At 42.3% G+C, this 13,318-nt stretch overlaps 2 protein-coding genes across 3 annotated transcripts in view; both read right to left on the bottom strand.

The window, feature by feature from the left end:
• LOC132455216 (E3 ubiquitin-protein ligase TRIM39-like) overlaps positions 1-10,529 on the bottom strand; it is a 50,586-nt gene extending 40,057 nt beyond the window's left edge. Inside the window, exons 1-2 of one of the 2 annotated variants that reach the window (XM_060049041.1) lie at positions 10,365-10,529; positions 8,789-10,258 (exon numbers count right to left, since the gene is read on the bottom strand). In XM_060049041.1, coding sequence (XP_059905024.1) covers positions 8,789-10,256 — 1,468 coding nt within the window. In that variant the 5' untranslated portion in view covers positions 10,257-10,258; positions 10,365-10,529. Of the gene's footprint in view, positions 1-8,445; positions 10,259-10,364 lie in introns of those variants that run through there. The other variant, XM_060049040.1, reaches the window with a different exon arrangement.
• The window catches only part of LOC132455191 (NACHT, LRR and PYD domains-containing protein 3-like), a 381,632-nt gene that overhangs the window by 153,132 nt on the left and 215,182 nt on the right, over positions 1-13,318 (bottom strand). The gene's annotated exons all lie outside the window — the stretch shown is intronic.

The following is a 13,318-nucleotide window of genomic DNA, read 5'->3' as shown; positions in this document are numbered from 1 at the left end:
GGAAGTATGCAGTGTTCCTGGGGGCTTGTGCCAGAGCCATGAGAGAGAAGAGTCGCGACACTCTCTGATCTCGCCGGCAGGGTGGTCACGTGGTTCATGTAAGCCTGTATAGTTCAAAAACAGGCCGCGCTGCCGTGTTCTTCAATTCGCCTTATTCACCTGGCGGCCATTTTAGCCCGTGAGGGGTACACAAACCCGGAAGTCGGACTCCGACGCATATGATCGATGGAAGATTCAGTGATGGATACATTTCAAGTGATGGATACATTTCAACAACTGTGCTCTCTGCCTTAATCTATCTACTAAAACGGGCAAGTTCTTTCTAGCCTGGCTAACTGCTAGCGATACGGAGACCGGGTTACAGCACCAGACATATCATGAAACGTACTTTAAAATTACGGCCAGGATCTCTTTTGATTTTAATAATCCATTCTCGACGTAGTCCCAGATCATTGGGGAAACGGTGAAAAGTTTGTCCTCTGTTCGATTTCTTCCTGTGTGATGAAGTGCATTGGGGAACACAGCAGTGAGGAGCCATTGCATCGCGTTGTGAAAACTCCCGGAAGTGGAAAGTGTACCCCTCAGGCTCCTACTTCCGTTCGAGGTGAATAAGGCGAATGGGACTGCCTGCAGCGATTGCAATATTGAATGGTAAATATAAATTAAAAAACACAAGTACTTTTCTTACCATTGTTGAATATTTGTAAACGTCAGTTTTACATTTGGAGTGGTGGGGTGACGACTGCAAGCTACTTAGATACGTTTTTAAGTTTGAGGTAAAGCTTCACGTTCGTGTAAGCATGGGTAGCACTAGGCTACTGACTTTAGTGGCTTAACCTTACATCTGTTCTGAAATTTAAGACGATTCAAGATGTTCATTTTAGCGCAACTGGACCATTACATTTTCTTGATTTTGCTTGTAATTCCGATTCACGTACCCGTGGTCAGAGAGCGATTGAGAAAGCAGAGTAGCAACAGTCCATTTAGCATTTAGTTTCCAGGCAACTTCTTCTGATGAGGCAGGAGCTGACCACACAACCATGCTACTTTTAAGACTAAGCCGAACACAAAGTATCACATATATTAAAGAATAACAAATGAAAGTATTTTTTTATTAAACAATGGGTCAGACAACAAGAATATGTGTGTGTGTGTGTCCAACTTGAAAAACAACAAAGTGAAGGAACAGGGATGAATATTGTATATATAAGTGTTAACAAGAGAGGAATACGGTCAGGAAAGGAGACAATTAAAAAAGCAATACAAGTAAAATGGACCACTGGTTATGAAACCCTGCAGCAAATGCAGATTCCACTGCCTAACATCTGCACGCTGCAAAGGAGTAGGCGATGGTAAAGCTGGACCCAGTGTTTGAGATGCCAGATATATCAGGCTGAGGTTTGTGGAACCAAAAACAAGTGGGAACAAGGACTAAGAACAACAAAGCAAACGTACAGTAAGTGAACAAGAACAGCAAAGTAGAGCCAGGGGGTATCAATAAATAAAACAATGTTAGTCATGTGTGCAACAAGAACAACAAATGTGGAAACAGGTCTGCGTGTATGTCTAACTTGTAAAACAAGAAAAAAGTGAAGGAACAGGGAGGAATATTATAAGTTATTAATTAAAAAAAGAAAATACTCCACAAACATCAGGCTGAGGTTAAGGATAGTAAAGTGCATCAGGTCGAAAGGAAGGACAACAATCGCAGCAGTCGCCGCCACCGCCGCCACCAACAGCCGTCGCCAGCACAAGCCGCCACCACTAGCAGCAGAAGGCGACACCACCATCCGCCAGCTCAAGCAGCCATCGCCTCAAGCAGCAGCGACCTGCAGCAGCAGTGTTATCCGGCACCAGCCAGCTCAAGCAGCCATCGCCTCAAGCAGCAGCGACCTGCAGCAGCAGCCATCAGCATCCACCATCAGCAGCATCCACCATCAGCAGCATCCACCTTCAGCAGCATCCACCATCAGCCGCATACACATAACCGCTATGTCAGTGACACAATTAGGCCTAGGCATTTTTTATTCCACAAATTCATACTATAGCTGTGAGAATTGTTCAGAAAAATCACCTCCATAGTCGCCCTGGAGTCACAGGGCGACAGTCTCCTGCAAGAATCAGGGAAACCTATTATAGGACATTCTGTCCAGAAATTAAACATTTAGAAGAATACGTGACACTTTGCTTTGATAGTTATATACCTCTGATTGGAGATTGATTGTCGGCAGCTCCTCCAAACTAATGTTTGTGCCTTCAACTAAAAATGACAATTCATTTACAACAATTTCACAACAATTTGATTAGCAAGACAATTATTGATGTCCATTGCCAATACATGAATACATACTCATTACAAAGGCCTTTGATGTCGAGGCAGTGGGGTCAGAGGACGCCCCCCCCCTTCCACTCCTACCATCATCGGCCGACCTTCCTTATAGGCGAGAGCCAGCTCCTCTGAAGTGGTGCAGGGCGGTGGAGCGGTCCTCCTCCCAGTCGTATTATTGGTTTTCTTTTTATTTGCTGCAGGTAATCAACATGTGACTAAAGGAGCCTAGGCCATTGCAAATCATAGGCTAGATTCACCTGAAATTATTCAAATGGATGCTTACAACTTACCACATTGAATATTATTTTAATATTTATTTTTGACTTGGCCCCATGTTCGTAGGAGCGTGCTGGCACCACACATGGGGGTAAAACGCACGATAATACATGATATTTTGTAGACAATATGCAGAATCATTTCACTTACGAAATAACACGGTCAGCTATTTTTTGCCATCACGCCACCCTAGCCATATTATGGGCAACCGTGTTCCCTTGACTGTGATTTGAACTTTGAATTCCTCGTACGAGTTCATAATAATTCACTGCTCGCCTTGGGTGATATACACCGCTCTCGCTCGATTCATTTTGTGGAAGGGTGAGTCAAATGACGCGATAAACGCCCCTTTTATGTGAACGAGCATTGAACCTAAAGCGGAAAACCTGGTTCAACTAATTGAATCTAAAGCGAGCGTCGTGGTAACATTTAACTCTGATTGCGAGTTGCGGCTCTGTCGAGCCAGGTTTTCCCAAGAAAGCCTGGGTATGTTCAGCGAGCTTCGTGGTATACCCCCCGGGGGTGATTCTCTAAACCACGCAGTCAGTGGCTTGTCCAAAGCGTGTGACGTCATCACTCAGCTGGAGTTCAGCACCTTGGAGAGCGACAGCAGAAGACGTCTCTATCACTCTGTCTGACCGACAGGAAGCCAATGTAACGATTTAAGAATTGGTGTAATATGTTGATTTTTTTTGGTCTTTGTTAGAACTCTAGCAGCAGCATTCTGGACAAGCTGAAGCTTGCACCAGCCAGCAAGCCAACGCTACACGCTGCTTTCATTTAACACCTTCAAGTCATGTTATGAGAGAGAGAGAGAGAGAGAGAGAGAGAGAGAGAGAGAGAGAGAGAGAGAGAGAGAGAGAGAGAGAGAGAGAGAGAGAGAGAGAGAGAGAGAGAGAGAGAGAGAGAGAGAGAGGCTAGGGATTGGGCAAAACGATTATTTTCCGGGAATCAGTTCTTTCAGTTCCGTTCACTATCAGGATTCGTTCGTTAAGTAAGATTAGGTCATTTGACAGAGAATCTCACGGGTGTCTGCCGCCCCCCCCCCCCCCCCCCCCCCCCCCCCCGTTGCTTATGAGTATTGGGTGCGCCCAACAATTAAGGCTTTTTCACAGCCTGCCCTACCATAAGGGTACTTTTCTGCCCTCAGATTAGTATTCATGTTCAAACTTGAATGCACTTAAATTATTTAATGAATGTAGTAATTAAAACTTAAGGTAAGGAAATATTTGAAAGAAAACACACTAACGCACACACAGTAATATTTACATGATGAGAACTGGACTTTTATTTTGAAGTGTTAAAGTAGGCTACGTGATTTTTATACTTGTTGCAACTGTAGCAGACAGCAGTAAGAAAGCAGTCGGTCACTTGGTGAATTTTCTCTTCCCTTCTCACGCTCATGAAAGCAATGGCTGTGTGTTTATAATGCAGTACTTTGTATGAATGAAGATGAATATGTAATGAAGATGTCTAGCACTAAAAATGTGATGTTCAGTTAACTAGATAGTGAGCTAATGTAAAGTGTGCGCCTACATCATATTAGCCTATTGTTACTATGAGCGGACTCACTTTTGTTGCGTAGTCCTAGTTATTCTTTCTTTCTACCTTTTTCTGTTTATTAGCAACTTGTGCTGTAAGGGAAACTAAGTTTGGGGTTGTTTCTGTTACAGTTTCACTCGTGGAATTCGACAATATAAAAGAGGAAATAAAGGGAACAAGACGCTCTTATCCCGGCTCAAGTGTGCTATACCTGAGTTTGGCTTGTTGTTAAACTGCGATAACCCAGAGAGATACGATACCTCTCCGCACCGCGCGGTGGAAACGAGGGGGAATAAAACGGAAACTAAAAAAAGTTTTCAGTCACGGTGCGAATTTCTGTAGCATTGGCCTGTACGATCCAGTTCGACCATTTCCATGATAGGTAAAACCATACTTCATTAAAGCATGCAATTTTATTGTAGAACAAAAGAAAAAAGAAAACGTATAAAGTGCTTGCATGATATTGAAGCCTACGACGATCGTTAGCTAACTTGTGTGGTTGTGCCTTGTCATTTGTTGTGCCATGGCAACGCGATTGCTATCTGCTGTAGTACTCTCATTGGCTGAATCTTTGAGAACGTTGTCGATTCAATCAATATAATGTTGCTGGGAGACGGAGCTCGGTTAGTTTGTCTATTTTATTTACGTGACCATATTTATTTACATTAAAAAAAAGTATCAAAGTATCAGTTCTCTTGTTTTGGGAATCAGTTCTTGTCGTTCATCTTCGGGATTCGGAAGTTGTGATCGAATCTTTCGCGACCGACCTATCCCTAGTAGAGGCCTACTCTAGGTTCAGAAGACCGTTATCATCCATCCTTATGCTCGAAGTATGTATATATATATATATATACGACAATTCAAAACATTTATACAGCAAAAGTGTTATATCTCTATATTTATGTTATAAACACTGAAGTAAACCAGTCAACGGTGTGAATAGGAGTATGCCTCCGGCGTCCGACTTGCAGTAGCATGGGTTTAGTAGAGGGTCATTTGAGGGCATATTTATATACGTTTTTAAAATGTTAGGCATTTAAATTGAGATTTGGACCAGGATCAATCCACAACACTACTATGTAAACCACTACATAACCTTTCATCAAAAAAGCAACAAAAAACAAGGGCAAACTTTTTGGTGGCTATGATTTCATCATATAAGGTTCTTTATTTCCCTTTTATTTACACAAACACAGGACACGCACACACACAAACAGGGGTCACCATACCAACAACTCAGCATGAAACCAAAGTCAGTCTCTCTCTCTCTCTCTCTCTCTCTCTCTCTCTCTCTCAATTAAATTAAATTCAAAAAAGCTTTATTTGCCTGAGGAATATAAATTTGCCAAAGCTGGTGAACAATAAAATAAACAGTGCATTAAAATAAAAAGGTAGGGTATATATTATAATAATAATAAGTATGAACTGTTAAATACCGTAAAATATCTTTACATATCACATGATATACTATAAAATTACTTAAAAAGTTAAAATGTGCGATATTATAAAAATTACAAAAATTCCAGTATCTTGTATAAACAGATAAGTTAAAGATACACAAGATACTCTCTCTCTCTCTCTCTCTCTCTCTCTCTCTCTCTCTCTCTCTCTCTCTCTCTCTCTCTCTCTCTCTCTCTCTCTCTCTCTCTCTCTCTCTCTCTCTCATCAGAGTGTAACCTTCATGCATCATGGTAAACATAATAGTCTATAGTGACTGGGGGTGAGAGCAAGAAAAACAGAGACAGAGAGAGGGAGAGATGAATCAAACCAGATAAATCATTGACATGACCTTTAAGGCTAGAAGCGAAGCTAGTATTTAAGCCCTCTAAACCCTAAGCCCTTAGTGGACGTTATAACGCTTCAGACGACACAACATTTAACTAAAACGAGGGTTAGATGGTTAGCAAGGAGTGGATTTCCTTTGGGTGCCGCTCCTCCCAACGTTTTATTTTCTCCGCTTTGAGCTCGCAAGAAAGGCCAAGTCTGCTGGCGGTGTGATGCGCTGCACATGCTACTGATATTTGAGTTTGGTTTTCATTTTAATAAACGGTGACTCAACAATTCCAGGAATCCTTTGGGTTATTTGAATCGCTAGTTCCTGGTGGAGCTTGGCAGTTTGTGCCGCACCTTCAGAAAACCACAGAACGGCCCGTAGTTCACGGAAGGATCTGAATTCATAAATTCAGGACTTTTAATCGATAACTCAACATCTTTTGTACGCCATTTATGAATCGGTTTGCATTATTTCTATTCGCTGACTCCCTCTCTAGGTGAAACACCAGCTGGTTCTAGCATCACCTTTGATTGGCTGATAGGGTGACCCGGTCCCCTGCTGATTAGGCTCTGATGTGACACACCTGTCCTCCTCTTATTGAAGCTGAACTGAAGGGGCGTTCACAGGGGAGCCGGCAGCCCTGCAGCCCCACAATGAACCAGGACTGTTGAGGGGCTCAGGGGACCCCGTTGGTTGGTTTGTTTAGACTCCTCGTCCAAAGGATCCCCAATGTCCTCCCTGAGCAGCCCAGACCTGGGCCTTCACCTCACTGGACGCTCTGGATAAAAACGCCTGATAATGGTCATGTTGTGAGGTATAGTTTGGCTAACATGATCTTCTATAATTGTAGTTGAGAGATGGTTTAGGAACCAGACAGACTAGCCTCACACAAAAAGCCTATTTTTTTAATGCCATTGAGCTTTTTTATAGCACAAAGAATCGTTCTACAATTCTATGCTTCGATTTTCTTATCTCATCTCGTTCGGTATGGGTAGTTCTTCCTGCAAAGTGTTTCACATTCCTACTTACTCACTTTTTAAACGGAGTATGTATACCGGGGGTGATTCCCTAAAACCACGCGGTCAGGGGCTTGTCCAAAGCGTGTGACGTCATATCGCAGCCGGAGTTCAGCACCTTGGAGAGCGACAGCGGAAGACGTCTCCCACTCTGTCTGCTGCGGCTATCCCCGACACCCCAGCCAGAGTCAACTCCATATACATGTTGTTGCATTAATTTAACACATTCATGTTATTCATCTACATGCCTACCTGCCTATAATCTTTCACTTATGTCAATTTTTATTTTTTTCTTGGTGCGTGTTTTTCTTGAAGCTCCGAAGTCGACCAGCGTCAACACACTTTGAAATAACATAACACGTCAAGAGAAGGTAGAAAGCTTCTCCTCCTCCCTCTCCCCTCGGTGCGGTGGTGGGAACAACTAAAGCGCCACGTGAAGCCGTGTGGTATACTTCGGTAGTGCCGGGGAACCCTGAGGAGGGAGACAGAGAGACGGCAATCTGACCCATGAGCACCACGCGCCAACCCCCTTTACCCTAAAGTCTACACAACCGCAGACATTCAACGCCTCCTACCAGCGAACAACCACGTGACTGCATGTTTCTAAACGGCACCTGCTCAAAGAAGCCCACATGAGGCAATTAAGGACGTCATTAACTAATGAGTGGCAGCTGGCTGTAATTTGTAAATTAATAATGCGATATAATGCAAAAAATAAAAAGAGGACAATTTCTCACAGTATTGTGACATATTAATTGGACTATAAATAGTCCCATTATTAATTGGAACATAAATAGTCTGATTAAATGTAATACAAAAGAGTATTATTGGGCGCCCACAAATAACTTTCCGCCCCTCGGTGGTGATACCCGCTTCCGCCACTGGGTGTCGCTCATAACACTAATTTGGGACTGCTGCTTGTATGCGCCAGAGCACAGGTAGTAGACTATAGCAGAGACAATTCAAGAGGGTATTTACACACATGTAATGTGTATGCAAGACAATACTTAACCCAATCCTGGATGAGCTAAAAAGGAGAGCAGAGGTAGGAGAGAGGAGGAAGAGAAGAGAGAGGAAGGAGAGAGGAGAAACTAAGAGGAGACGATGGAGAGGAGAGGAGAGGAGAGGAGAGGAGAGGAGAGGAGAGAGACAAAGTCATGGTACTCACAAACAAGGAGACACATGTTACCCATGTTGGGTTTATGTATGGTGGACATTAAAAATAATTCGACACCTTAGCTTTTTTTCCATTTTTATTGAAACCATAATGTTTTTACATTTGATTGCTTTGTCATTCATGATTCAGACTTATGAACGGCTAGTAATGTTTAGATGATTATGATATACACATTAATCCTTAAACCATGTTCTACGTAACTGCAACAATTAACAATTATATATATTATATTAAATATATATAGAAGTAAAACTCATATAGAATATATATAGAAGTAAAACTTAAAAAAACTGGAGAAAACAGACAATGAGGAATATAATGTGACCTAATAATTTACAATGGGTTATATTTTATAATATTCAGGGTTCACTTCCTTCTGAATCTCTCGTTGTTAAATGCCAGCAGTACAACATGAATGCAGAGCTCTCAGATCTCACATAGTATAGATTCTAATTCAAGAAACATCGTCAGTTGTTTGGGTTGTTCTATTTTATTATCAAAACAAAGGTCCTAGTCTGTTTGATTGACACGTGAGATGATCAGGGGGGCAGAGTTTGTACCTTCATAATCATAGTTACATGGACAGAGGAATGGATAGAGAGGCTCACTAAAGGTGCAGCCAGTAGCAGAGTAGAGATGAACCCTGGCTTCCACATCATAGAAGGAGACCAGACCCTCATCATAATCAACAAACACCCCCACCTTCTGGATCTCAGCTCTCAGAGGGACACGGACAGGCGGGAAATCAGTAAATACCAAACCCTTCTTCCATCCATCCAAGAAAAGAGACCAGTAACCCGTCTCAGGGGTCATTAAGCTCTCACCTTTTCTGTCGATGGACTCTCTGGCCACTCCTATATACCATGCAGTCTTGTCTTTACTCTGGACCTCAAAGTAAAATCTCCCTGAGGAGAAGCTCTGCCTCGTGAGAACATGTATATACTTTGTAAATCTCTTAGGGTTGTCTGGGACTTCCTTCCCTACAACTCCATCACGTACTAGTTTCCCATCTTTAGACAGGATGAGCCTGGGATGGGCTGTATCAGGATCCAGAGTAACATCTACTTCATACTGCTGGACACTCTTCAGTTCACCATCAGGCAGCTTCTTCATCTCCATGCTCAGTGTCTCCTCCAGCTGATCCAGGGATCTCCTCAAAGTCCCTACGTATGACGGAGGACGGACCTCCACTGTCATCCAGTCCCTGGTGGGTGGAGGATTCTTCAGGGATCTGAAGGCCTGGAGGAAGTGGAAGTGGTCTTCAGTGTGTGAGAGCGGCTTCACTTTTGAGCTTCTATTGGTCAGATCTTCTATTTCCTGCTCAAGCTCTTTGATGAGGTCTTCTGCTTGTTTCTCTGTGTCTTTCAGTCTCTCTTTAACCATTTGGTTGAGATCCTCCTGGCACTTTTCAATTTGGCGCATCAGAGCAGTGAGGACCTGCACACTTCCCGCTATCTCTCTTTCTGCGTCTGCTTTGCTGCGTTTGACTGTGTCTTTAATCTCCTCAATCTTTTGTTTTCTCTCCTGGACCATCTGCTGAACTTCAGCCTCCATCTTCCCCAGCTTGGCCATCTTCACTTCATGTTCCACCTTTAGAGGTACAGCATGATGGAACCTGTGGTCTGTCTCTGTGCAGATCTGACACACACAAACCTGGTCATTCATGCAAAAGAGCTCCAGTAGTTGATTGTGTTTCTTACACATTCTGTCTTCCAGACGGTCCGTAGGCTCGACCAGCCGATGTTTCTTCAGGCCTGCGACTCTCTGATGTGGCTCCAGGTGGGTTTGGCAGTAAGAGATAAGACACACTAGGCAGGACTTCACGGCCTTCAGCTGGGTCCCTGTACAGACGTCACAGGGAACTTCTCCTGGTTCAACACATGGCTGTACTTTTACTTGTACGGATGTTCTACACTGAGCGGCCATCTCTGATAAGAGGGTATTGACCTGTAGATCAGGTCTAGTTTGGAACAGATGGTTGCAAGTAGGACAATTGTAGTTTTGTTTTTTATCCCAGAACTTTGTAATACAGGTTCTGCAGAAGTTGTGTCCACATCGTGTAGAAACTGGGTTTCTGAACACATCCAGACAGATGGAACATAAAAGGTTATCTTCAGTACAGGATGTTTTAGCAGAGGCCATTCCTAGACACAGATGACAAGGTTTATGTATCAAGCATTTTCAATACGTTAAATTCTATAACGGGTAGCAAGGTGTTAACTTATCTCGAAGTTGTGCTGTTATTCTCACCTTGCTGTGGTTTCTGTCTTTCAGACTATTTGTTAAAAAAAATTGATTTATTTTCCTCCTGAAAGAGAGAACTGCTTCCACTTCTGGTAGCTTTGGTTCCTATGAATGTTAGATTTAGTTTCCTGATCAAGACATCCTCTTCCCTCCTCCCCTAAGACCTGACTCCTCCCCTAACACCTGACTCCTCCCCTAACACCTGACTCCTCCCCTAACACCTGGCTCCGCCCCCACAGACACACAATTCACTGATTGGGTTTGGCCACATTAATTTACGTTGTAGGCTACTCCAAATGCATTGAAGTGCGTGCAAATATGTTCAATTTTTTAAAGACAAAACACCGACCAAGAGCTGTTTTAACCAGAGACATTGTGGTGATTTAATGGTGATATGCCACTGTAACTGGGATTAAGAGTAATGTAAAAACAATTGACTTGAATTAACTTTCCCCGAGGCTGGTATTTTCTACAGTCCTCATAAAAACCTCCCTCTTCATGTATGTCCATTGTCCAGGTTATATGTGCTATAATTGTTTGTGATTTAATATTGAGTTAACGCTGGTAGTTAAATAAGGCTCATCTCTAACCTCATAAAACAGCTGCATCATGTGGCTCAGGGTAGGGCAGAAGAACCAGACCAACAAGTTCACTAGGTAACACGTTACATTAAGGTACACATATTCGGCAATAATAGGTGCTTATTAATATGCCTAGTAGTAACATACTGACCCTTTATTAGTAATTATTAGACACATATTAATACTGTATTCTGTATAACCTTATTTTACTCCATTAATTAAGATTTCACCCAATATAACCTCCTAATTATTGTTTAATTACTGCCGTTATTGGATATGAGTAACGATGCTAATAACCAAGGCATCATTGGGGCCTTGTAAAGGGGCAATACCACAAGAATAGGTATTCCTTCTTTATTACCCTGAATTAGTATAGTCTATTCTTATGGAATACAACCCAAACCTACAAGTGGTAATATTACCCATATTAACTATTAATTAAGTCTTAAATCAAAATATGTTCCCTATTCTAAAGTGGGGTCTTGCAATCTCTTTGCATTCAGTAAAGTCATTACAGCATACAACTAGTAGTTAGAATCCAGGTTAATTTGTTTTGAATTGCAAACAGTAAAGGCATACAGAAAAGACTTAAAATGGCATTCAGGTTACTGCACTGAACCAAAACAACGTATGAAGACAAAACCAGGTCCCCAGGTCAATTATTTAATTTCAAGCATTACATAACTATAGGCTTGTGTATCAATGCCAGTTACAGCACAGAGGAGCTTACAATGCAATAAATCAGCAAACAAAAAAAGATAGAAAAATAAGACCGAAATTTGTTTCAGACCGGATATTTTTTTCGTATGTCATGGAAAAGCATTCCCAGTGGTCCACTCAATAACATCTAAGTGATCTTTCAGGATACATTGTGTACGGTTTCCTCATAGTCTCCATATAGTTGATTTGCACATTCCCCAAAGTCGCTCAGGGTTTTGTGTGTGCACCTGTAATTGGATCAACACAACATTCTCTACGGTTAACAGTTAGATGAGTCATGAGTGTAACCTTCATCATGAAGACGGCGGTATGATAGACATCTATCTGAAATGTTGGAGCTTCCTTGACAAATGTGCATATTTATGATGGGGAGGTGATGACTGGCTGAGCGGAGAGACACTATCTTCCTGTTCTTCTTGATGCCCAACATTCCAAACACCCGGAACTCCAGAGACTTGCCCGTCCTCTGTACTGACATCCCCCTAACCAGTCATCATTATTGTTATGTCATGAATGTGTAATGAAGTACTGAAACAACAACACCAATGACGACCTTAATACAAAAGAGAATGTTGCTGTAATCATAGTATAAAAGATCAGGGAATGAATCAAGGCTCAACATTTCAAGTGTTTCCTCAAGAATGTATCTTAAGGAAGAGCAGCACAGGAGTAATATCATGTCATTTCTTAAAATGAGCCTTACTCTCCCCCATCATAATGATAACAAGATCTAATGAAATAATAATATGATAGGCTACACTACAGATTGACACCATATCGTTACAACATATTTAAGGCATCTAGTGGCATGTTTACATCTGGATTCAGTATTCCAAAAGGCCTTGTTCATTAACCACCTGTTAAACCTCATGGCGTCTTTGGGGCACTCTCTAAACTGTATTCGGCTTAAGCACTCATGCTGAGACACCATGATGTATTCCAGGCTAAACAATGCACACCAACATGACGACCAGTCCGGTTTCACATTTCCTGTTAGAAGCGAGAATACGTGGGTGGTTTTAGTTTAGTGAGAGGGTAAGTTTGGGCTCCACTTGCCATTTTGACCTAATGTAATATATATATTTTACAATGATTGCCGTAGCCGTCAAGATCTGTGCTAGCGGTGCAAATGTGCTATCCGCTATGTAAACAGCACTCGGTCGGCCACTAGTTGCCTCGCCTTAATTAGGTGAGTGCTGCATGCAGCGCTCAACTATTGTTCTACGTAAGTTTTATTATTTTTTTCTTGATTATTCTCTGGAAACTTTGGGACCTATCTCCTTCCTCAATTTTTCACCTTGAAATTCCATTCAAATTGTTAAATATTCAGAATAGTTTGGAATCGCGCGCTTCATTTCAGATTTTTTTAATATTTTACACTTTTTAAGTGTTTACTCCGGGTAGGAAATGAGTCCTTAGCCCAAGTGAAGGAGTTCAAGTACCTCGGGGTCTTGTTCGCGAGTGAGGGTACTATGGAGCGTGAGATTGGCCGGAGAATCGGAGCAGCGGGGGCGGTATTGCGTTCGCTTTACCGCACCGTTGTAACGAAAAGAGAGCTGAGCCGCAAGGCAAAGCTCTCGATCTACCGGTCGATCTTCGTTCCTATCCTCACCTATGGTCATGAGGGCTGGGTGATGACCAAAAGGACGAGATCGCGGG

Source organism: Gadus macrocephalus, chromosome 4 (genome assembly GCF_031168955.1).
Source record: "Gadus macrocephalus chromosome 4, ASM3116895v1".
In the NCBI taxonomy this organism is placed as follows: domain Eukaryota; kingdom Metazoa; phylum Chordata; class Actinopteri; order Gadiformes; family Gadidae; genus Gadus; species Gadus macrocephalus.
The sequence above is the reverse complement of the archived record's forward strand: the minus strand, read 5'-3'. Positions and strand labels throughout refer to the sequence as shown.